At 44.9% G+C, this 20,476-nt stretch overlaps 1 protein-coding gene across 1 annotated transcript; it reads right to left on the reverse strand.

Moving 5' to 3' along the window:
* Window positions 1-3,696: 3,696 nt before the first annotated feature.
* On the reverse strand, window positions 3,697-18,994 carry LOC105558109 (ubiquitin carboxyl-terminal hydrolase 34). The gene is made up of 11 exons (XM_012005630.1): window positions 18,728-18,994; window positions 18,011-18,107; window positions 16,606-16,960; window positions 16,236-16,533; window positions 15,358-16,104; window positions 8,533-15,275; window positions 8,238-8,428; window positions 6,773-6,950; window positions 6,488-6,654; window positions 5,659-6,329; window positions 3,697-5,574 (listed from the first exon to the last, which is right to left on the reverse strand). Exons 1-11 carry the CDS (start codon window positions 18,768-18,770, stop codon window positions 4,736-4,738), a joined length of 10,329 nt encoding a protein of 3,442 aa, XP_011861020.1. The 5' UTR covers window positions 18,771-18,994; the 3' UTR covers window positions 3,697-4,735.
* Between the last annotated feature and the right edge of the window lie 1,482 nt (window positions 18,995-20,476).

Below are 20,476 nucleotides of genomic sequence, written 5' to 3' on the forward strand. Positions count from 1 at the left end.
CATTGTAGCGAAGGCTTTACGGTCGAAGAATAATGAACTGCGATTGATCAATTTCTTCCGACACGACTTACGACATCCAATGTAGACCCAGCCTTATGGACGTCCGTTTTACGTTCATTTTACTACCATACGTCGCATACGTCCATGGACATAATAAGATCGTCCATTGTCCATTGTACATCCATACAAAGATATACATTGGATGTGCATAAACGGACGTCCAGTGGACATCCATTTAAGATTCCCTTTATACACTACTAAAAAAAAAATAGGGAACACTTTTTATACCCTAAAAATTGGGCTATTTTCAAACCACTGAAACTCGGCGAAAAATAATCGTAGACACAAAGTTAAAAAAGCAACTTAAAGCTTGAAGTTTCAACTTTAAAACTCTGTCAATGATTTATTTCGATATATTCATCTTCCTCGTTCTGTGCTTTAAAAAAGAATACATTGTTTTGTTCCTTAAAATTACGTATTTTTGACACACTGTAGCTCGATAAAAAAAATTTCTCTCGACAAATTTGATGCAAGTTCCACAATCTACAACATTTTACCTACAAAATGCTTTTTTAAAATTTTCCTACGATTTTTCTTGGCCGAGTTACATGACTTTGAAGCGAACCATGCATTTTCTTGAAAAATGATGTTTACCGCCGGTATTAGCGTTATCCAATGTGCACCACGTGTAGGTTGCCGGTCGGATTGTGCACATCGCGCGCGCGCGCGTGTGTGTGTGTGTGTGTGTGTGTGTGTGTGTGTGTGTGTGTGCGTGTGTGAGTGTGAGTCGACTTGGTGCTGTTGGGTTATAATATTTGATGTTACGTAACTTAATTGGTGTTCACTAGGATAGGGATTATGGGCCGATCGCTCGTAGAAGCACTTTGAGGGTTAATATTATTTTATAGAAAAAGTAGATCTTAACAACGAGATAAACATAATAAATGTCACAAGGATTCAAATGTGCTTTACATTAAGTATACATATAAGGTCACTGACCTTTGCGAGCAAATACTTATTATATATTATAGTAAAGTCAAAAGATACAATATATGTTTTAAGGAAATTTGACAGCTCTTTGAAACTTTACAATATCACATATTTTTTATGTTTATATATATATATATAACCCAGCATATAAATGCAATTGATCAATAATGCATTAAGTGATTTTTAATTAAAAAAATTATAATTTACAAAACTAAAAGGAGGTCCCACCAAAGCACCCATACTAATCGGTTTTTCGTGCAGGAGCTACCTTAAGGTTAAACATAGAAGAGCGTAAATAAGGGAGAATAAATGTCGTTTATTACTCGATCGTGCCACGACTAACGCTTGTCACATATGAGTTCGTACATGCGTTACATTCAGAACGATTGTCGAATATATGTGGTAAAAGTGATCGTAACGTCAGGAGAAAAACCATTGAGAGAAACTGACAATGAGATGTATTTACAGATAGAGAATGAGAGAGCAAGAGGGGGAGAGAGGGGGAGAGAGAGAGAGAGAGAGAGAGAACCAACATTCCTTCGATTCCTTCTTCATTTCCATCACAAGTACACCGAAATGCAGCAACACTTACGATAGTTATACATTGCGTCAAGCGGACAAGCGTTTGCCTATCGATCGTCGTGCGTCCGTTTCGTGTAATGCCACTGTAATCGATCATGAGCGGCATGCACAGGCCAGGGTCGCTTACAGGACATCTAGACACCTAGCTCTAACGAGAACGCTAATATGCAGGGTGTGAATCATACAGCTTTTTACAAAACTCGTGACAAGGTAAAACGGACTAGCAATGTGATAAAAGAAAAAGTTCCGTACCATTTTGCGATATTCTCAATAATATATAAACGAAAAATTAATTTTTTAAATCGGACGAACAAGTGTGCGCCAAGAGAAGCGCTCGAGCCGCTAGAGATTGGGTGTCGACTGCCAGCACGCGCCAAGGGGGGACAGCGCGTTGCGATGGCCGGCTACTTTCTCTCGGCGCGCACTCATTCGTCCGATTTAAACAATTAATTTCTCGTTTATTATTAAGAAGATCGCAAAATGGCACGGGACTTTTTCGTTTATCTCAATCCGTTCTGTCTTCCCACGAGTTTCGTAAAAAGATGTATGATACACCCTGTATTAGTACGGGAAAGGGTTTTCCGTCAACTCGCTAGCGTTACCAAGCCGAAAATACGTAGTAAATACGCAGCAATCGCCGAAAATTAATGAGGCTTTGAGCGTTAAACTTGAGCTGATTTAAGAACTCATAACCGCAAGACATTTTCATTGTATTTTAAATCAAGCTTGGATCTTGTGCAAACAGTGTGTCGGTATAAAATTTGTCCGAAGTTTGATTTAAAATCATTAAAGTTCTTTTTACACTATTTTCATAACTTTTGTAACACCTAGAATTCGTCGTATCCCACTTTGATGACGACGGATCGAACGGGTTAATCCGGATGTCTGTACTACATATACTTTCTCCGTAAGCTTTCTTTCGACTTCTTGATCGATCCTGATATTACGACGATCGTAGCGTCACAAGCAAGAAATTACATCAATCTTTTTTTCCTACTAGTCGAGATAAATCAGCTGTTTCATTTGCATTCGAAATGTACCGAGCTCCAATCGTCCCCTTAGCCATTCGGCGAATGAAGTAAGTTTATACTCTATTCTATCCGCGACAGAGCTCGCAAATATACAGTGGTGGGATCGAGCGGAATCCGTTGAACGCGAATTGTATTCAACCCTTACAGCTAATTGCCGTGGAGCTATTTCTATTATAAAATCTATTATGATAAACGGGAGAAAAATAACAGAACTAATTTATCTCGACGTATTTATATATTTCAGAATATTTTATTACATTTTTTGCGCGTTTCTTCTTTCCAGGACCTTGCTTATCGTTTATCGTAAAGGAACATATAGAGAAAATAAGTAAATATGAAAATGTTCTTTTTGTAGCTACGCCTTCTAGGAACGACGAAAACGATGATTATGTATATAGATATAATTCATTATTTATACAAATTATTTATATAAATAATGAATTATACAAATAGCTATTTATATACATATAAATCATTCGCTTTATTTATTAATGGAAATCAGTACATTCTTTAAAAAATAAAACGATCGAATAATGATTAATACAATTTCTCGCTTTTTGCCGTCACAGTCCAATGAGTGCGGTGAAAAATCAGGATTGGACAAGGTGCCAACTTAGTGCCATTTTAATCGGCAAGCTCGACGATTGTGAAAACGCTACGTGCTGAAAATGACCGCGGTGTATTTTGCAATTGGAAATAGATATGTTAGCTTGAATTTTTAGCACTTATTGGAAGCGTTTCACGATTGATTTGTTCATTCGTGATGTGAGATGTCTTTGATTTCGAGAAATCCGGCCAGTGACTGTAGAAAAAGTTGCAATCGGTCGCGACAACAATCGACTGCGTTCGCGATTTAGCTTATCGTTAATGTAAGTAATAGGCAGCGCGAACAGCGATCGAAGAGAAGACGACACGGTATCACCACGTACATACTACCGAGATCGGCACCGTCGATCAGCATGTCAGAAATAAATAAATACACTAGCAAACTCTGTCATAATCCTATTTTATCAATTCGCTAAGAACTTAAATTTCTAACGTTCTCCGTGCGAATTGTAAATTTCTCTGGTATGGTTTAAACTAATCATTCGCGTATGCGTTCATAAACTCTCTCGTTTACTTCTCTTTCCTAACATGTACAATCGATTGCGCATATAAACGGATACACTTCCACTTAAATCAGAAACAAAACAGCTTGGAGGATTGACAAATTGCGGACTTAATGAAGTGATTTTCTTTGAAACTGCTACGTTATTAATAAGGAATAACAGAAAGATATCGAACAAGACGCGTAAAGTACGACAGCTTAATATTTTGGAAAATATCAGTTGTAGAAAATAATGTTTAAAGTATCAATTTTGATATACCGCCATTGTCGAGAGGAAACATTCCTGTCTAAAACTGATATTTCATGAAATATTGATTTATCGCAATATATACATACGCCTAGCTCATCGTTAGATATTAAAAAATGAACAAAAGAGCGAGTGTACCGGCAACGAGCACGTGAGGAAATTTCAAGCAGCCATTGAACGTACTCTTTCATTTGCTTTACTTTAATAATTTCTTAAAACCCTGTGATTCCTTTCGTACACAAGTATAGCGCGAAATCGTCGAAATGATGAGCAGTGCCAACAAAATTTTCTGAGAGATACACAGCGTATTTAAGGGTACTCTTAGGATTTAATAAAGCCACATAATCGCGCTTCCCGAATACTGGATGGTTGACAATGTTGTTATACGTAAAGTGCGCGCGCGTCGTGTTTCTGCCAGGAGAGACGAGTAATTCTATCTCACAGCACTAACGAACGTTTAGATGAGGAAATTATTCAGTCCAGATACGCGACGGCGATACGGCGACTCCCCGACTTTGTATTCGAATGTAACTTGTGTTGAGTAACGAAAATATCTTATTCTCCTATATTTGGAAAGTAAATCGCGGCCTTCGACATACATACATACGATACAATATGTACTAAGTTATATCCGATTTCGAAGGAGCGCAAAAGACACACCGTTAAATTCTGTCGGCGTAAAGGATCACATGCAGTTACAAGTTCGTAGAATTGGTCGTTAATTCCGTTACGCTGTTTTAGAGAGCACTCCGCCTGCGTTTCACCAATCACGCGCGATTAATTATTCTTGCTTTGCACTTGCACGATCGTCTGAAGGTCGACAATGGTCTTCTCCAGCATCTCGAGCCACGAGACGTTGGTCAGCGAGCAACGCAACTGATTTGTACAACTGTTGGCGGTGGCGACCAAGCTCGGTGGCGACACAGCGTCGCTAATGCTGGTGGCGATAGCCTCCGCCTGAACGTTGCCCGGCTTGTGCCTGGCAGTGGCGGCGACCTTACCGTCCCCGGAATCGGAAGACATTGTATCATTTGCCACGTCCGCCTTGTCCATCTCCGTCTCGGAGATGTTGTTCTCCGTATCGATGTCCTTGATCGACGCGCACAGATCGCCGTCAGCCGGCTCGCTGTCGCTGCACAACTTTCGCCTTTTCGAGGGTGTTTCCATCTCCGGCGACGAGTGGCTCTCTTTCACCGTAATAGTCCGAGTTCGCGATAACAGGGTCTCTAGACCCGGCAGCAGGCTAGAGGGCGGTTTCAATCTCGTGCTACTGCTATAAACAAGAGCCAAGGCGCGCAAGTCACCGGTCAGTCTATGCGCCGACGCCTCAACGTCTACTGCCTCCACCATCGTCGTCAGCGAGCTGACCAGATTGTCGATGAGCAAACACGTTTGCTCCGTCAACACGTGGTTGGCCAGCTTCGGAAAGAAGGTTTTGAGGAAAGCGTGGATCGCCGGTACTCCTAACGAGGACCTCTCGTCCAGCAGCACAGCGTCCACGTAATCCACCGTGTAGGAAGAACAAAGGAGAGACGCGATGTGCTTTCTGTCTATGTGCGTAGCAGCGTGCACGTCCAACCATAGCCTGGGAAACAGAGCCAAGTGCAAAGGTACACCTGCAAACATATAAGATAAGTCAGGGGAGTCGAAGGGACAACAATCCCGATCGTGATTACGATATTGCCTCGTATCGTACTTACCTTCAAATCCAAGCATCGCGCTCAAATTCACTAACGAGTCTGTCATACAATCATTATTAATTGCTAATCTGCACATTACGTCTATCAGCTCGTGGTAAGGTAAGTAAAATTCAAGTAGAGCGCTGTCGTACTCCGGGTCTACTCCCTTCGATGCTTCCAACTGAGAGTGAGGCACCGCCATCTGGACCATTGGTCTGGCGGGTCTCGTAGGCATCTTTCCGGGCGGAGTGGATCTTCTCGGGAGATATGGCCCAGGCGGGACAGCGGCATGGGACTCCTGAAGAGCTGCATGGCAGTGTGAGAGCAATGGCGCTAGGATCAATATTGCTTCGGCAGGAACGAGCATGACAAGCTCCTTCAAAAGGTCTATAGCCAAATTTCTCATGTCCGGTGGATTGTACGTGTTGAGTAACGTTGCTAGTTTACGCAGAGCATCGGGCCATTCCTTGCAATTGGCCAGAATGTTTCTAGCATCTGGCCCGTCCCTCGCGGTACGAACGCATCGCACGAGCTCGACAATAATGGCGATTAGCTCGGCAAGATCGCCGGCAACGTGACACGCCGTCGCTTCGTGATACATGATATGTAACATATGAAACGCTTCGAGAGCCATGCTTAAGCCACCGTTGTAGACTACGTACAAACGATCGTCGTCCGACTCGATGAGAATTCTGAAGACAAAAAGAGCAGATGACCGTTACACCTGTTTTTTTTCATTTTTATGTACTGCTAAATCAATGTTTCGTTTAAAATTTGTTTACAATCTATTTAAATACATTATTCTTGTCCTTCAATGTTCTCCATAATTAAAACAGTCATTTTAGCGTACCGAAAAGCAGAAATAAGAGTTGCCCAACACGAACGACCGTCAAGTCCTTGTAAATAAGAGGATAGTGTGCCTCTTCGAAACGACGCGATCTCTGCCTCTTCCTGTTCCGTTTGATCAGAATGCCTCGCGACTAACAATTGCATCAACTTAAATAATTCATCCACTGCCTGTGAGAAAAAGAAATAAAATCATATTTAAAACTAAAACTTTATCTTACTGAATCAGAAATTTATACATAAATAATATCTCTCTTTGATGCAACACTTAAATTTGCGAAAAGCTTACAGTCGAATACTGAGTAGGATGAGGAGTGATGTTTTTAAAAGCCCACTGAATATTCTGATGCGCGGCTAATTGTCTCGTAAAAGTACGCGATTGCTGACAACACAGCCTCAAGAGACCGTAATACGCGGGTAGCATAACTCTGTTAAACAACACGACATCCTGGTCTTCATGGTCAGCTCTAAAACAATAAATGTACGTTAGAAACGACAAGTATTTTTATCTTAGACAATATCAATTCTCTGCACTGAATTACAATCTTTAGAGATAATAAAAATGCTAATATCTTGACGTATCAGCGCATTAACATTGTTGTAAGCGCGTTCTGAACATGAACCTACATGCTATTATTGCTAGATTAATTCATTGATCCTTTTTAATCTCAGGATTTTCTTTAAATAACTGTTTACTAAATATTCAATTTTTATTAATATTTATCAAAGTAAACCTAATATTTTCCCTCAACATTTCCTAAGTCTAAGAGGAATATCTCGACATTATATAGACTACCCATACAGTACAGATGGTTGCAGTTACATTGCAGAAACGTTGCAATCTTGCAGATTGCAGTGCAATCTTGCAGAGACATTGCAGGGATATAAAATTGCAAACTTTCGATAGCAATATTGCAGCAATGTTTCAAAAATAATAAAAATATTATATTTTCTATTTAAAAAATTTTTCTAATTACGAGAATTTTATAATGTTATTTTCGTTGATACCAATAATGCGCGAATTATTAAGTACTTGATCAGTGCGGTGTTGCTCGCAATCTCCATCTATTGCGAAGCGATATAATCTCCTTAGGTTGCTTCGCAATAGCTTGCTGTGTATTGAAAAAGGCCCGGATGCATATGTAATTGGTAAATTCTCTGCTTATGTACAACAACAAATTATTCCAAAAATATTGCACTGCAACATTGCTATAATGTTGCACTGCAATCTCTCTGAGGGCGGACATTTCAACGTTGCTGCAATCCTCCAGAAACGTTGCAGTAATGTTGCGCAACGTTGCTGCAATATTGCAATCTTGCAATGTAACATTTCTGCAATCTTCCTGCAATCTTTCTGTGCTATGTGGGTAATATAGAATAATATATATATATATAAATCCATATTCAGAACGCGCTTACAACGATGTTAGTGCGCTGACACGGCAAGATATTAGCGTTTATATTAATCCAAGATTAATAAGAATACGACTTATTAGTCTGTACACATCTATGCGACTAGCATGTGTATTTCTTATTAATCTTGAATTAATAAAAACGCTAATATTTCAACTTGTCAGCACGTTAACATTGCATTGTTGTAAGCGCGTTCTGAATTATAGGTCATAATGTCTCGTATCACTATTACATATTATTTTACTGAGAATAATGTAACTTTTTTAATTGATGCAAAATTGTTGAGTGACGTGCAAAAGAAATACAAAGAGCATGAAAGAGAGACAAGAATATACACTTACAGTATGTAATTAAATGCTATATTTTTAGTTATGTGCGGATTGTGAAGTATCATAGCGATGTTCTCTGGACAATCGGAGCAGACATGATACCAGAACAAAAGAACCGCTTGCTTATTATGATGCACCGGAATGCTTGGTTCCGAAAGTTTCGGATGGAAAAGCGTCCATAGATCGTTAAGATATTGGCCAAACTGCAAAACACGCATAATATTTCTCTCTCTTGCCGAAGTTACAAGGCTACAGAAAACGTATATTTTATATACGCGCGCGCGCGTATGTGTATGTATTTACTTACCATTAATTTTTCGGTTTTAGAGACTACGCAATATGTGAGCAATGCAAAGTAGGCAGTGAGCTTCATTGTACCGTGAGTCTGTATGTCGATGTAATGTCGCGCAGGTTGGAGCAGTCTCAAGAGTGCCGTATATATCTGATGCAGTATTAAAGTAGCCTCGGGCGACAGTTGAAGCTCTCTGGATGCGTTGCAGCCAAGACCGAGACGATGAGCGCTACGGTAGCCCTGTCTGAAATGTGTGGATGGGACTAACGATACCAAGAGGAAGGCGGCGGCCGAGCGTACTCTTTGATTCGAATGCTCGAGAAGGTAATGTTGCAGCCACGTGTTCAACTCTTGCAGCACCCAGGCATGCGCCAGTTTGCTTCTCGTGACTGCGAGAGCTAGCCACTCGAGCGCACCGTGCGGAGCGACTCTCGCTGCTTCCCAGACCCTACCGAGAATCAATTGTGTCATGCAGGGCAATCCGCTCAGCCCCGAACTTTCTGTCAACAGCGTTAACAACTTGAAGAACGGCTGACACACGTCGGTGTGCTTCATTATGGCCTGAAATATCATCGTGACGATGTGTATCGCCAATCTGTCGTTCCAACGGCACAACGATTGAATCAAGTTTCTTGTCTGAGTGAGATTAATGACATCTCGCGTCTGCTGGTACAGAAAAGGGAAGCCCTTGCCGCCGGCTACGGCGCTTAGGTCCGACGGCGACAACGCCAGTCTGTGATCTTGCCCTCTACTACGCTCGACCAGATACGCTATCAGCGTGATCATCTTGTCCAACGAGGCGGGCCGTAGCTTTTCCGAAGGCACAGTCACAATCTCTTCCTCTTCCTCCTCTTCGCTGACCGCATCGACAAACTCGTGCGTCTTATGCCCGAGATAAAAGTTTACCATCGTGGAGATGGCCTGGACTCTAATCAGGAAAACAGCCTCGTCGTCGCCCATCTTGCTAAACTCGTACAAGAAGCTAAAGTATTCGGTAAGGTGCTTAAGGTGTTGCTTGGCGTGTTCCATGAGCGACAGCAACATCCTAACGAAACGTGTGACGCAGGATCGGGTGCCGACGGTGTTGGCGTCGTTCTCCTCGTCGCAGAGAAGGTACAGGGGTGCTTGTGTAGCGCGCAACCTTTGGATCACATGAATGCATAGCCGTTGAAACATCTGCCGGACCATCTGATTAGGGCACTTGACTAGAATCTGAATAGGCCACCACGAGTCGCTGGCCATCCGTTCGAGGAATCTCGCGCACGCACCGGCCGAGCCGTTAAACTGTTTCGTTAACAATTCCACCCATTGCACCATCGTCGGCTTCTCCTTGGCGTGTATGAACGTCTCCATGAAGAAGGACGTGGACAATTCCGCGGACATCTCCGTGATATCTGGCTGCACAGAGAGTAATGTCTGAGGTATGTAGCCACATACCTGCCACATAAATCCAAAATACGTGTGCTCGAATATATTCTTGTCTTGTAGAAAGTGCATATTGTCCTGCCAAATCCAGTCCTCGAGCTCCTTGTTGAGTTCCAATGGCGGCAACTTGTTCATGTTCGCTCGCGCCAGCGAGAACGACGAGGATCGTCCGGTATTACCGTCAGCACTGTCGGTGGCTGGACTTGAGACAGTCGCCTCTTCCTCCTTTACTTGCTCACCAGGGTCGGCGCACCATTCGTAAAACAACATGTATGCCGAGTTGGTCTTTTCAAAACTAAAATCCATAAACTTGTCCGTCACCGAGTCATATGTCTTGCTGGTCATCTCGCCGCCAAAACACTCAGCCGCGATTTGATTCGGGTCGAACGGTTTAACCTCAGCGTCATTGAACAGGAACCATTTGTCCTTGTTAGGAGAGGTGCGATCCCGGATGAAACTATAGTAATGCCCGCCGTCTGCCGTCCCTGTGTGAACAGTTACGCCGATCAAATCGTACTGATAATGCTCCTCTTCCTCCGCATCGTCCACCGGCAACCTGGTATGTCCATCGTTCTCCGATTTTCTCTTCTCAGACGCTGCTTTCTTCTCGTCCTGATAGTGCTGCGGCATGAGCTTCTTCTCAACGTAACCGGACATGTCTAGTCTAAGCGGAAAGCTGAAATGCGTGTTGACTTTCTCCTTCAGCATGGTGCCCATGTTGAAGGTATAGCGCATCGTGTTGAAACACAATATGTGCGGCAGCTTCTTGAAGCAGGCCCGCTTCTCGGCGCGCGCCTTCTTGCCGCACTGCGAGCACGTATACATGTTGTCACCCTCCAACGTATCCTTGACAGTGACCTCGTCCAAACTCTCATACAGATTCCGCATGTCGGCCACCTGACATCGAACGGTATAGAACTCCTCCAAGGTTCTGCTGACGTGCTCGCAATCGAGCGAAACGACATTGTTGGATATCACGCCGCAGAACAGCGTTTTCACCAGGGTCTTCAGGTCGGATGTCATTTCCTCCAGCTTGGAGACGAGATCGATGAAAAATTCGGCCATATCTTTCTGCTCGCCGGTGTTGAGCGGCTCATGGTTCATCGTGTATACACGGCAAAAGCTCCTCGGATTGTACGCTTTTCTCTCAGACTCCAGCAAATAAGCGAACATTCTCTGCAGCTCCTGCAAGGTCGACTGGTGCTTGTTCGCGCGACTGCAATCGGCGCCCAGTATAGAAACGCGCGCCTGCGGCATCATGTACAAATGCTGCATACAACTAGCCATGTAACATGTCGCGCCTAAATTCGTCAGACCAACGTAGCCGCAATCCGAACGTCCGTCTTCGTGGGGCCAGTAGTCCCACGGATACGGGAAGTGCGGTCCAGGACGGTGCTGGGCGAGCAACTTCTCGTGCAGCATCCTGTAATTGTCGGGTGCGGATTTCACCAGCTCGACCAAGAGATCGAAAGCCGCCGATCTGGACGCCTGACTTTTACATTTGGGTACGTGCTTGCTTCGCGGACTGGGCAGAGCAAACAGAAAGTCAAATACCTGATCTAACAAGTTTTGACCAATCTTGCCCTGCTTGCACGGTGGATTGTGCGTCATTATGTTACACGTGAGATTGATCAACCCGACCAGAGCGTCATCCTCCACCGTGTTGTGTCGCGTCTCCAAATGGTCTCTATTAAGCACAGAATCGATTACTCGAATAGCCAATGCCTCAAGATCAACCGTTGTACCCGAAGTATCATCTGCCGAACTTTCCCGAATCGTCTCGTCCGGCAGAGAATCCACTAGACGACATACCAGCCAAAAGTAGTCCTTGCAGGCTGGCCCGTAGGGCTCCTTTCCCTCGTCCAAAACTGTATGCAGGTGCAGCGGTAGATCTGGCTTGCGATGAGAAGGTTGCATAGCCTCGGCGATCACAAGATGTTCCAGTAAAGTGTTTAACATGGGCACGATCAGTCCTGGCATCTGATCCGGACTGTCGTCTTCCGCGCCAGTACTGCCTAAGCATAGTCTGTACAGGGCCGTGCACACCTCACGTCTCACCGCCGGTTCAGGGTCCTCCAATATCAGACTGCGCAGCCACGTTTTTCCAAACGGCTCGGACGACAAGAACAGATATTGCCTGACTGCCGGGTTGCTGTGTACCCAACAGACTAACAGCGCCATGGCGTAATGTATCACCTGAGACCGGCCAAAGAGTCCCGTTTTGTAGTGATTTGGATCGAGCGGTAACGAAGCGTCATTCAGAATGCTCGTTATCCGTGGCATCACTGTGTCAACGTTCATCATTCTCAGCATCGCCTCGCTGAGTCTGGGCACCAGCAACGGCTTGTCCGCCTTGTTACGTTTCTTCTCCTCTTTGACGACACCGAGGTGACAAAGTTGCTTCAGCAAACTAGCAAGGCAATCCTGCTGCCACTCGCTACCGTCGCCCTGTTCCAAGCAACCCGACATAAAGATGTCAAAGAGATGTCGGAGTCCACCGTACTGCACAAACAGGGTGGACCAAGCGACATCTTTTTCCTTATCGTCGTGATTATCGTCGGCATCGCCACCGCCTTCGTGGTGCGTCGTCGACACGGTGGAATTACTTGGCGACGGTTGATTCGTCGCACCTCGCCGACTCAGAGACTCGACTATGTAAAGTGAATACATCAATTTCTGCGGACTCGCCGGATCGAGCAATTCCTGGAGAGAGGTCTCGCCGAGTTTCTGGAAACCTCGCAACAAGGTTGGACTTGTGGGTAACAAGGTGAGCGTATCCCAAACTCTCCTCGAGAGCACCTGCGCCTTCGTATGCGGTATTTCTTGGCCACCCTTTACGGTCGTTCTCATAGCGCTGAGCGTTCTCATGAGCGTAAACAGCTGTTCAAAATACTGCGGTCGAAGCAGCAACAACGTAGGCAGGGACTCTCTAGGCGGCGGCGGCAACAACGATGGCGAGTCCATGTCTCGTTTGCTGCAACGGCCACCGTTGCCTCTGCTGGCACCAGGTGAGATAAACACTAATTGTCCATCCTTAAAACCCATCTCCTGCAAGGTTTTCTCGTCATACTCGATGGTCAATTCCTGACCTTGGGTGATCATCCTGATGGGGCCGTCGGTGAGCAACGATCCTAAAACCGAACCACCATTTTGAGCGACGTTTGCGGAAACAGCCGACTTTTCTTGAGCGTCCTGCGTGTCGTCCCACCATTTAGCGACCTCGGCCCGCAAATCCGCCACATAGTCAGTGTTGAGAAGAGTGAAACTAGTCTTCTCCGGTATACCAGCGGGTTGCACGAAGATCCTTAATTGTTGGCCTTTCTCAGATGTGTTCATCGCTACGTGACTCGCGGCACTTCTGCCCTCCAGTACCCAACGACGCAAGTGATAAGCATAGCGCTTCCGAAAAGCCTCCAGATGGGTCCTCAGCAGGAGCAAAGCACGCTGTATACAACGCAGACTGGCCTCCTCGTTAGTCTCAAGATCAGCACTGGCCGCGGCAAGATGCGTCATACACTGCGACACAAATTCGGCCTCCTGCGTCAGCTGTCGTGACATGTAATAGCCGTTCAGATATTGTATAGCTGCCATACTGACGTCCGTGCTCTTCGCTTTCAGGGCGATCCGCCACAGGAAGTCCATGCCTACTGAATCAATATCCCTGAGCGGTCTGTCCATGTGCGCTGCGGCGAGACGCGCCAAGTTGCACAATTGCTGAAACAGATTCAGACCCGTCATACTGATAGTTTCCGGTGGTAGACTTGGTAACTTGCGCATACACAGATGTTTCAGCGTATCCATTCCTAATGCATGCTGCTCCGTGGACTTTGCTTGGCTGAGCAACCAACTGAAAAGCTCATCCGCGCAGACCGAATCCTGCGACAGGCATTGCCACAATATATCCACTTGTTCTAGATTCAAGCGAAAGCAGTCGGGCGAACCTAGCGGCGAGAAGATCGACGATAGAAATTGTAATCTAACTTGTATCTCGGTTTGATGCGAATATAAATTGCTCTTCGGTCCTGTACTGGTATAAGTCTTGAGATTGTTAAAGAAGTGTTTCATCATGCCGCGCTCACGGTCTGCCCAGGTCGTAATCGTGTGCGCGTCCATCGCGCCAAATTGTTGGAAGCTCGCGAGCAATTTCGGCAATAATCTCAGGGATACAACCACAGAACGATTGATCGCCAAATTTTCCAAGCATCCTTCTATAAACTTCATCGGGATCAAACGATCGACGTTGAAACACAGAAGATTGCACAACGCCTTCTCCGCTTCTAATGCCAGGCCCTCACCCAACTGACCTATCTTGTCGTCTTGAAGAAGATCCCAAAGCAGTGTGTTACCCGGCTTGCAAACTGTGTCCAAATTGAACTGGGAGCTTAATCTCGTGGCAGTTTGCCGAGCGGTTCGCACCTGCGACTGCTGACAAACCGATCTTCTTATCGTCATGGCCGAGTGCGAGTGATGAGGGTGATAAGCCTGCATTTGAATAGCAGTTAGATGACGCGCGGCTAATTGAGCTAACTCCTCTTCGCAGCCGCTCTCCTCGCCATCAAAATCGGCCATATTCTTTTCACTCTTGTTCGATATTCTGCTGCTGTACGAGCCCTCTTCGTCGGAAAGCATCTCGTCTAATCCCGAAGGCAAAAATGTAGGACCAGACGCGTGCACCAAGCCAGCAAGTTCAGATATTACCGCGCCAGGACCATCCGCGGCAGCAAGCACACCCGCTACATCACTGTCGTCCTCATCGTGCGAACTATCCGCCGAATCGGCTGTTCGATCCACGTTATATCCTACTATAGACATATATTTATTTTTGTTGCGTCTCAATAGAGCTGCCGTGGTTGGGACTTGTTGCTCGTTCGGATCCAAAGCCATCGCCTGCTGCTTAACACGATCCAACGCGTCAACGCTCTTCGGCTCGTCCAAGGAAGCCAAAGCATCCAGACTGCTATTCAACATATCTTCCGTTCGGTTTTTCCCATCTGTAAGCAAATCTTTCGATTTCACGTTACCATCTTGTCCAACGATATCTTCCAAGGTTTTCTCAACGGTACTCAAAGAGCGCTTCTGTGGTCTCTTTCGCTTGCGCAGAATCTTTCGTTTCTTCTTCTCGTGTATAAACATCTCCTCCGTATTAGACTTCTCCGTATCCGCCTCAGCGTCAGATCCGCTCTGCTTGCTCTTTACCTCATCTCTAATAACATTCGTCGAAGAATCCTTGGTCAACTCTCTGTTGCATTCAAACTTGTCGGAATTCAGGCCCTCGATATCATTGAGACTCGACTCGATGGCGGTGGTTGTCAGATTCTTTCCTTTATAATATCCTATAACAAGCGTGCAAACAAAATATAAATAAAGAGACAAAGATTTTATCTAACAAGTTTTTTTTTTATAAGCTTTATATACCTTCACCATCGCTACAATAGCCTCTAAGTTGCTTTCGAGGTGACGGTCCATCGGACAGCGTTGGACTAGGCTCCTCTTCGTCGTCCTCTGGACTGCTACCATCCATGCCACTTGGATCGCTGCTGCTACTTCCACCGATTCCGTTTCCGGTATTCCTTAAAATATCTCTGTTCTTCATTACCAGACCCCTTGGATAAGCTGAACGACCAGACGTCCAAATAAACTTGATCAAAGCCGACGCTAAGAACAAGCTCTGCTCCGTGTGGTCCTTAGGTTCCAATTTGCCTAGCAAAGAATACAAGTGAAGCACAGGAGTAGGAGCCAGATGTTTAACCAATGGCGCCAGTAGATCGTAAACCGGACGACCGCAGTGCTTCAACTGCGCCGCTTGCCACATAGTGTCCATGTCCGAAGGTGTAATTCTACCTTCCATAGCCAAGAAACTTAATATAATGTGACTCTGCTTGATAACCTCCACGTGTAAGTTTGGTCCGAATATATGAGCTATGATGTTGTTCTCGGTCAGCCAAGCGGCAAGCGCGTGCCCCACTTGTTCGACCTCTGCGACGGTTTCGCTGTTGCAGAGTTCATTAGACGCGGTGATGTGAGCGTTTATTTGAGCTACGCCGGCCAGCCTCATAGTTAGAGTTGTACTGGTAAAATATTTAAATGCCAAGTCGAGCCCGTCACGATCAAAGCTCGGTAATACAGAGTCTATCGGATCCTTCACTGCGCTCCACATAAAATCTAAGCACACACAAAAGAAAAGAATAGAAACACCATGAATGCATTTAAACAAAGAATCAGTTTACATATTCGCAAACGCGAGATCGACATCACGGCGTACTTTCATATATTTTCTAGCTTCGAGAACGCACCTGCCATGGTCCTAACGGCTGGAGTACGCAATTCCTTATCCTCTAAGCGACACATGTACTTCATGACACGACTGCGTAACGGTATGAACAGCTGAATGACACTGGCATAGTTTAACCAAAGCTTCAGATTACAAATAACCGCGACCATAGAATGCGCGAGGGTAACGGGCAGTGTGTTTTCCATATCGAAGCAAGCAGACACCAAATTAAAGCCTCCTTGATGGCAAAATATAGATACCGCGCGAATCAGAGGCGCCGGTACCTCGGGGTCGTGCGGCTCGCAGTAACCACCTTCGTCCTGCGAGGAGAGCAAAATGTAAATCAAATGCGACTAGGTCTAGAACACGGGCGACGTAATGAAAAATTTTACCTTCACGGGAGCCAACGGGTTGATGACACCGCCGTGCTTCATAGCGATGTAAAGGGGAAAGTTGAGTAAAAAAATTTTAGAAAGAAGGAGAAACAATTTCTCTTTATCGTGCTGAGACCAGATCTGTTTCGCCTGAGCTCCCACTTGTGCGTGCTCTGCGCTATCGCCGGATTTTCGCTTGTTACTTCTCTCCTCCTCGTCCTTCCCATCCTTAAGCGTCTCCTTAGCGGCATCTCCCTGCTGTTCATTTTGCTGTATGGCTTGCAACTGTTGCAACGTGCAGAGCACGATGCTCTGAGTTAGCCTTATAAATCGGTCGAAATTTTTAATTTCACGATAACAGCACATACATTGTCTAAAAGGGAAGAAAAGAGAAACGATTAACCTACGATTAAATGCTTACCATATAACAATACGTAAAAAGATCATTGTAAACCGCAACCCTTGTGCCGTGAGAAACCAATGACTACACCGCAAGCGCAACTCTTGTTTCAACAACCTGTTGCGGCAACTTTCTCGATCTTATTTATAATACTTGGGACAAATGTGACACAATTGTGCGTTATTAATTGCATTTCTATGTACAAGCGAGAGTCTGGTCGAGACTATGGAATGTTTTAAGGCTGGAGCAAGCCTGGCGTGTGAGAAAATTCATCAATTTTACTTTTCACTCCTACTGCAGGCTCTTACTCTCGACGAATCAAAGCGCGGTCACGTGGCCGGTGCTACAAATATTTTTTTAATTATGCCTGTGTTTCAGTTTCCTTAAAGGCCTGTGTCCACGACGCTAGGACTTGGCCCAAGTTCTAGTTTCGAGAAATGTGTAGCTAATCAACTTGCATCTCTTACGGAAAAGCTGATTTTTCAAAACTAGAACTTTGACACAGTTCTTGAATCGTGGACACAAGGCTTAAGACCTGTACCTACAATGCTAGAACTCGGTCCAACTTCTAGTTTTGAGAAATGTGTAGCCAATCAACTTGCAGCTATTCCATAGAAGCTGCAAGTCGATTGGCTACACATTTCTCGAAAATAGAACTTGAACCAAGTTCCAGCATCGTGGACACAAGCCTCTACACCAAAAGGTAAAGACGGTTCTCCCATGCCTACTGTTACTCCTTATTCCTAAGGCTGATCTACAATGTACTCCTTGCGTCTAGAAACATTCCATTTTATACAAGCGAATCAAAACACTTGAAAATTTCATCAACAAAGTGCGACTGTACAATATACATAGTGTACAGTTCATCAATTTGCATAATTTTTTACTTATCGGCTACAAAATTAAATAGATCAGGTTTACTCCACGTACTGTAGACCACACTACCTTAGTTTGATCACTGCAAAAGGGTTAACAAACGAAGACACGGAGAATACTCAAGTTGGAGCAAACCGATTAACGTACCTTTGCATCCACTGGTTGACATAATGCATTGTCGTGTCGACGTCTGCTGCGCACAACGTCGCCAACGCATCTTGTTCCTTCGACGAGCGCTCATCGTCTAGAAAAATCACTTGTTAGAAGGCGAGTCGAAATGAGACGCTGTTTATGGAGAGAGAACACGTTTTCCTCTTCAACAATCTCGCGTGGTAGAAATTTTCAAGAAAAAGAATCACGAACGTTTCGGTTAGAGGAATCGATTGAAGGAAAAATCTCCGGATCTTCGACGACGCCAATTGAAAATTTCCCAACGACGTCGAGAAAGTTGGAAACCGCGTGGACGAAAAAAAACGTGGTGTCGCTCTCATCCGAGGACTCGCGCCGCGACCGAAAACGAGAGACGTTACTTTATCGAGGATCGTAAACGGGGAATCATTTGTTTCCGGAAGGAGGACGACGCGGGACGCGGAGACGACCCCGTTCTCGGGTTCTCGGGCGAGAGCAGCCTCGCCGACGATTAAGGTTATAGAACACGCCACCACCCCCGCTCAGACGCGTCTCTCGCGGGGGCGAAGGGTCTCGGGGAACGAGGTCGCGGGAGGGCAGTTTTACCGCCGCGGAGGCTCGACGAGGAGGAGAAACCCGTCAACGCTCGCGATCCGCTCGCTCGCCAACCCGCTCGGATAGGTTAAGAATCGAGGGGGGGAACGCTACTGTGTGGGTGCAATATTATCCACTTACAGGAGAGCAGAAGATCGTGAAAATCGACGCACACATCGCACATGGTGGCCGGATTCCTTTAGCCTAGCAAGAGGCTCCCGGTCACGTCAAGTTCATCACTTGCGCTCACCGACGCACGTTGCCGACGACGATAAATATTATTGAACATCCCCCGTGTGCGCTCACGACTATCCTCTGACGGTCACCATATTGCTTTTGTGCGTATACTCGCCGCTCACTTCAAGCGAAGCGCGTCGCGTCGCGTCGCGTCGCCTCGCCTCGCCTCGCCTCGCCTCGCCTCGCCCCGTCTCGCCTCGCCTCGCCTCGGTCGTCTCTCCTCGCCTCACCTCACCTCGCCACGCCTCGCTTCGCTTCGCCTCGCGTCGTCGTCTCGCGTAGAGCAACCTCGAGGAAACGGACTGGGACAACGACGCGCGTCACGTTGCCGTCGCGCGGCCCCGACTCGGAGTGACGATCAACCGAGACACGTACACGCCGCGCCGATCGGGCTAATTAATTTTCTCGCTCGTCGCCGCGACCGTCATTGTGACAGGAGACAGCTGATCGCCACCATGTTGAATCGCGGTGCGCGTCGCGATTTAAAAATCCATTTGCACTTTCCCGGAAGCGCGAGCGCGCGCGCGCGCGCGATCTGTTACGTGTGCGACGCAACATAAACGCGCGTCAAGAGAACGGGCCGAAACGAGATTGCTGTCCTCTCTTTCTCCGCTCCCCTCTATCTTTCTGTATTGTTCGACCCACTGTGCTCCGGAGTCACACGCTCGTGTTCATATATAGGTATCTCGGGTGCTTTGTCAATCTTCGGTCACTTTTTTTCGCCACAAATCAGCACAGTAGGGGAAATCCATGTATTTTGGATCGCCTAAGAATAAACTTGAATAAATCTCGTCAGGATGAATATTAAGGAATGGCACTTTTTTTTTAAGGAAAGTACTAAATAAGAGGCATCGAATGTCAGTGTTGAATTTTATTAATATTATACATGCACACTTTTTCATAAAATAATTCTTAAAAAGTGAAGCAATGTCCGTGTAACGCGGACCGTAGGCATGTAATGTGGACCCAGTAATTGTGAAGCTTGGACCGAAGTAAAAAATAATTTTTCCATTGCCTTAGTATTAATAATATATATTGTGTAATTAAATTCTATTAACTTATGTATGAATATTAGGTTAAAAAATAAAAATATTAGATTAAAAAATAATATTAAAAATTAAGGCAGCGTAATATTATAGAAAATAAAATTTAAGAAAGATTAAAAAATATTTCTAAAAAATATTACAAACAGAGGTCACAAAAAATAATATGTATCGTTAGTTCAGCGCAATTTTCATAGGACCATCCTTTACATTTTTCGCATTGAATCCAGTCATCCTGATAAGATTCTCCACGTATGAGACAACAAGTTTCATTTTCTTTCGAAATGTCTTGCTTATTATTGATCTTGGCTTTTGTTTTTCCAATTTCTCTCTTTTTCTTTCGTTTAGGTGTTTTTTTATTTTGATTTACAATTTTTGATTCTTTTATTTTTTATGTGGACTGAATAACACAAAAGTGTCTACAATGAATTAATTAGCAGTGCTAAAGCATCAAAAAGTATTTACAATACAATATTGATATATCTTACCTTGAGGTTTAGTGAAAACACACGTAAAATGGTTTTGCGATATATGCTCTATAAAGCAATAATAATCACGTTTTAAACTAACACACAAATTACATCGAAGAGACACAAAAACTTCTTTTCGC

Source organism: Vollenhovia emeryi, unplaced genomic scaffold (genome assembly GCF_000949405.1).
Source record: "Vollenhovia emeryi isolate VEMERY1.0 unplaced genomic scaffold, V.emery_V1.0 DF939380.1, whole genome shotgun sequence".
In the NCBI taxonomy this organism is placed as follows: Eukaryota; Metazoa; Arthropoda; class Insecta; order Hymenoptera; family Formicidae; genus Vollenhovia; species Vollenhovia emeryi.